The 5717-nt window shown below is 41.7% G+C and overlaps 1 protein-coding gene across 1 annotated transcript; it reads left to right on the forward strand.

Moving 5' to 3' along the window:
* The first annotated feature begins 565 nt into the window (after window positions 1–565).
* LOC117761390 (tripartite motif-containing protein 16-like) lies at window positions 566–2908 on the forward strand. Its single transcript, XM_034585233.1, has one exon. It carries the CDS (start codon window positions 566–568, stop codon window positions 2234–2236), a length of 1671 nt encoding a protein of 556 aa, XP_034441124.1. The 3' UTR covers window positions 2237–2908.
* The last annotated feature ends 2809 nt before the right edge of the window (window positions 2909–5717 follow it).

A 5717-nucleotide genomic window follows, 5' to 3' on the forward strand; every position in this document is an offset into this window, starting at 1 on the left:
ATGATGTGTATGGGTTGTGTGTGACTACTGTTTGCAAACCAAATGGCCCCTCGGGGACAGTAAAGACGACCTTAACCTTAACTTAACCTTTATTCTACTTTGTTAGTTTTTCATTCTTCTATGAGTGAGTTTGTATTTGTTATTTTTACGAGTTTTTCTTTATTAGTTTTGAAATGTGCTTTATAAATAAAGATGTGATTTATTATTATTAAATGCATCTATTTGATTTGACTTTAGTTGTTACTGTATGTTGTGAATGAAGGATAACACACTCTGCCTCTCACTGAAAGCTCCTTTTAACACCAAGTGTGAACAGGCCGCTGTGAAATGCAGTAAAACCTGAAAAAACCAACAACTTCTTCCTCAAACAGAACCAGCTCCTCCCAGTCAGGATGTGTCTGTGTCTCCTCCCTTCACAGACGTGTAAGTGTAGGGACCAGTGAACAACAAGCTGTGAACTGTGGGAGATGAGTCACTGCAGGGAGTGAACGAGAGGGGGAGGAGCAGAGATCTATTTCTGCTCAGAGGGAGTGAAACTGTTCTACAGTCTCTGACACCAGCTGAAATGGCGCAGCAAGAAAATCAACTGGACAGAGAAAGATTCTGCTGTTCGATCTGTCTGGATCTACTGAAGGATCCAGTGACTACTGTCTGTGGACACAGCTACTGTATGAGCTGTATTAACACCCACTGGGACAATGGGGAGGAGAGAGGAAGCTACAGCTGCCCTCAGTGTAGACAGACCTTCACACCGAGGCCTGTCCTGAGGAAAAACACCATGTTAGCTGATTTAGTGGAGGAGCTGAAGAAGACTGGACTCCAAGCTGCTCCTGCTGATCACTGCTATGCTGGACCTGAAGATGTGGCCTGTGATTTCTGCACTGGGAGAAAACTGAAAGCTCTCAAGTCCTGTTTGGTTTGTTTGGTCTCTTATTGTGAAAAACACCTCCAGCCTCATCTTCAGTCAGCTCCATTTAAGAAGCACAAGCTGGTGGAGCCCTCGGAGAAGCTCCAGGAGAACATCTGCTCTCGTCACGACGAGGTCATGAAGTTGTTCTGCCGCACTGATCAGCAGTGTATCTGTTATCTCTGCTCTGTGGAGGAACATAAAGACCACGACACAGTGTCAGCTGCAGCAGAAAGGACTGAGAGGCAGAGAGAGCTCGGGCTGAGGAGACAAACAATCCAGCAGAGAGTCCAGGACACAGAGAAAGATGTGAAGCTGCTTCAACAGGAGGAGGAGGCCGTCAATGGCTCTGCTGATAAAGCAGTGGAGGACAGTGAGAGGATCTTCACTGAGCTGATCCGTCTGCTGGAGAAAAGAAGCTCTGATGTGAAGCAGCAGATCAGATCCCAGCAGGAAACTGAAGTGAGTCGAGTCAGAGAGCTTCAGGAGAGACTGGAGCAGGAGATCACTGAGCTGAAGAGGAAAGACCATGAACTGAAGCAGCTCTCAGACACAGAGGATCACAACCAGTTTCTACACAGCTACCCCTCACTGTCACCACTCAGTGAATCTACACTATCATCCAGCATCAGGATCCGTCCTCTGAGGACCTTTGAGGACGTGACAGCAGCTGTGTCACAGGTCAGAGGTCGACTACAGGACATTCTGAGTGAGACAGAGACAGAGATTTTACAGATTGTGTCTCAAGTGGATGTTTTACTGCCACAACCAGAGCCAGAGACCAGAGCTGACTTCTTAAAATATTCACAGGAAATCACACTGGATCCAAACACAGCATACAAACATCTGTTATTATCTGAGGGAAAAAGAAAAGTAACATTTATGAGTAAAGATCAGTCTTATTCTAATCACCCAGACAGATTCACTCATTGGCGTCAGGTCCTGAGTAGAGAGAGTCTGACTGGACGTTGTTACTGGGAGGTGGAGGTGGGGGTGAGAGCAGTTGGTGTAGGAGTCACATACAAGAATATCAGCAGAGCAGGAGACTCACATGAATGTAGATTTGGATTCAATGATAAATCTTGGATGTTAGTTTGTCATGGAAACAGTTATAACTTTTATTACAACAGCATCAACACTCCAGTGTCAGGTCCTTGGTCCTCCAGAGTAGGAGTGTACCTGGATCACCGTGCAGGTGTTCTGTCCTTCTACAGAGTCTTTGACACCATGACTCTCCTCCACAGAGTCCAGACCACATTCACTCAGCCTCTCTATGCTGGAGTTGCGGCTGGTTATGGAGCCACAGTTGAGTTGTGCAAACTTAAATAGACTCGAGACATTAAAAACAGTGATTTAGATTCTCTGTTTAAATCTTGAACTTCTTTTGTCTCCATGTTTGTTGATCAAAGTTCGTCGTGGTGACGTTTCTGCTCCGCACAGAGATCAGCTGTCAATCAAACACTGACCTTCCTTTATCACACATATTTAGTTCTCACTTTGTAAAGACAGAAATCTATAATTACACTGACATGAATGTGTTTGAAAGATCTAATGTTGCTGTTGTTTTCTAAATCAATGTAGAAATCAGGTTCTGTGATGTTTTAGAACCTGTGTTGATCCTGATCCTCATCAATGAGCTGATTATTTGTTCTTGTCTTTTCCACATGTGAGATGGAGGTGAAACAAACTGATTGTGTGTCCATGAAATCACTGAACAAGAGTCACTGAACAGACTTTACTGATGAAATGATCAATGAACTCAGAGCGTCAACATGTCCAACAGACCAACTGCACTTTATTTCAGGCATTAATATGTTTATTAATCTAATTAATACATTATAACAGTAGTAAAGTGTAATGTACCTTCAAGACATTCTGTGTTGCCCAGATACCAAAGACCATTATATCCTTTAGTCATTTGTAAAGCATGGACCGTGCAGGAGCTTCTCCAAACTCATGAGTGACTGTTCAGGTGCCAGTGGCCTCTGTTGGATTCATGTATGACAGATTTGAATTAATCATTAAGGATTTAAATTCCTTTCCTCAATTGTTTTTCTTTTTCTTTTAATTTTGTTGGGATTTTAATAAAGTTATTAAGAAATTCATTTTATGTGTTTTTAATTATTTCATGTGTTCAGAGTATTTAAACATTTCATTCACACAGTACATGACACTTCTTTAAATATTGTGTTACAATGCAAACAACTTTTTAAACTTCATAATAAAACCACGTGATGTATTTAGGTGAATAATTAGTGCAACAGTCTTTTTATTTGTCTCTATAGAAAAGTGAGGAGCCTCCTCAGACAGAACAGAACTCTGCTGCCAGGATTCTAACCAGAGTCAACAGGTTGGAACACGTCAGCCTGGTTTTAGCCTCTTTACACTGACTCTCAGTTTCTAACCAGTTGAAGCTTCTTTAAATGACTTGTAAAACTCTCAATGCTCTGACTGCTCAGTTTATCACAGATCTTTAATCCTTGAGATCCTCTGGCAGGAGACTTTGAACTGATCCAGATTCTCAGCTAAACACTAAGACAGAGTTTTAGAAATAAGGTTCAGAGACTGTGGAACAACCTGCCTGAGGAAATGCAGCCGGCTGAGTCGGTAACTTCCTTTAAATCAAAACCTAAAACCTACTTTTATCAAAGCACATTCCATGATTTTACCTAATTCTAGTTTTATTATTGTAATGTGTGGTCATGCTTCAATTTCTGTCATCTTTAAGATCATTGTCCCCTCAGCGGTCGGACTTTTAAACCAGCTGTAGCCCTGGTGTATGGCACACACACATTTTAATATATTTTAGTATTTTAACAAAGGACTAATGGATTCTTAATGCTCTTTTTGTGTATTTATGTATTGTTATGATGTGTATGGGTTGTGTGTGACTACTGTTTGCAAACCAAATGGCCCCTCGGGGACAGTAAAGACGACCTTAACCTTAACTTAACCTTTATTCTACTCTGTTAGTTTTTCATTCTGAGTGAGTTTTTAGATGTGCTTTATAGATAAATATGTGATTTATTATTATTAAATGCATCTATTTGATTTGACTTTAATTGTTACTGTATGTTGTGAATGAAGGATAACACACTCTGCCTCTCACTGAAAGCTCCTCTTAACACCAGGTGTGAACAGGCCGCTGTGAAATGCAGTAAATCCTGAAAAAACCAACAACAACACAACCAGCTCCTCCCAGTCAGGATATGTCTGTGTCTCCTCCTTTGTTCACCTTAATCTGCTCCGGCCTCACCCTGCCAGGACCTTTGGACCTCCACTGCCTGCCACCACCACTCCAGCTCCAGCTATTGAACAATAAACCTGTTTTACCACCATCTTCCTGCTGTTTGTGTTCTGCACTCTGGGTTCGCAAGAATCAGATCATAACACTGCTGGTTTCAAAAAACAAAGGTGACGCTGGACAAAAGGCCAAACTCCAAAATGGCAGCTCAAGGACCCATCTGCAACATCACACCTCCTAATGAGGGAACCAGTTGACCAATCACAACAGAGCGGACCAGCTGGCCAATCAGGGCAGACTGAGCTTTAACCAAGTGTTTGAGACGGAGGCTGAAAAGAGGAGCGGACAGATGTGTTTTCTGAACCTTTTCAAATGATAACACTGATTAAATATCACGAGTAATATCATGGATAGAATTCAGAAGACATCTGAGAAGAAAGAAATGAAAACAGACAGTTGCTCATACAGTGGAAAACGGATATAATGATCATGGATATAGAAGCTACGCAATTTTGTTATAGCGATCAACATCACGTTGGTCCCGGGTCAAGTTGATCACTATAAGCAGAACCACCACGTGAACTACTCCGTGTTGATATAAAGCATGTTTGTGAGTTTAAACATCAACAAAACTACACCCTACTAGTGTGTGTGTGTCTCTGGGTGGGTGTAGTTTTGTTCCTCCTTCATTCAAGGCGAACGCAGCAGCTCAACACTGTGTGACTAACAGTGGAAGGACGGAGGCGGAGAAAAGAGAAAATGAGGCGCCTTTCTTCTCGGGATAGAAAAATGTACGTTCCACCGATTAGACGCAGACAGATGTGAACAATCAGTGAGACGAATCAGGGAAAATCTGCCCCGAGAGCCATCTTTCACTTAAAACACACACACACACACACACACACACACACACACACACACACCATCTCTTCAATTTAATTTCGCACAGTGTCGACGTTAAGCTGCCGTTTTCATCCAGAGTCAAACGAGTAACTCTCAACATCTTGACATTTCGTGAACATCTGTTCAAACTTTTATTTTTTTTTCTGTTACAAGACGGTTGATACAAGTTTTATTCATCTTTCAAACACACGGTCTCACAGTTCTGTTCTCACCCGTCTCTGGGATAACTGATGGAGAAATGAGAAAGGAGCGAGCGTGTTGATAATGAACATATGTTTTCGTCTCTTCCTAATCATCTTCCGAGTTCGGCTCCACTTCACCGAGAAGAAAGAAAACTTGTTGGGGCGAATGCAAATGTTCACTTTCAAAAGACAAAAACACTTTTGGAAGTCGGACAAAACGGCAAATTAAGATTTTCTGGTTATTCTTGTGAAGTCGCTGCTACGACACTGAACAAAGCTGCTTCTGGAATAAGCTACATGAGGAAGATAAGGAATCAAAAGTAAGGATGAAATCACAGAAAGTCAAAAAGCCTGACAGAGAAGCCTTTTGTTTTTATATATTGTCAATGGTACTTTTTACAAAACAGGTTTTAAACTCAATGATTCCTGGAGAAGCTGAGAAATTAGATCTGAGTAGACTTTACTGTTAATGTATATAAGA

Source organism: Hippoglossus hippoglossus, chromosome 5 (assembly GCF_009819705.1).
Source record: "Hippoglossus hippoglossus isolate fHipHip1 chromosome 5, fHipHip1.pri, whole genome shotgun sequence".
NCBI classification, from domain to species: Eukaryota; Metazoa; Chordata; class Actinopteri; order Pleuronectiformes; family Pleuronectidae; genus Hippoglossus; species Hippoglossus hippoglossus.

Bases quoted from the DNA above. Each gene is read 5' to 3' on its own strand.
- LOC117761390 (XM_034585233.1), top strand. From the start codon at position 566: ATGGCGCAGCAAGAAAATCAACTGGACAGAGAAAGATTCTGCTGTTCG.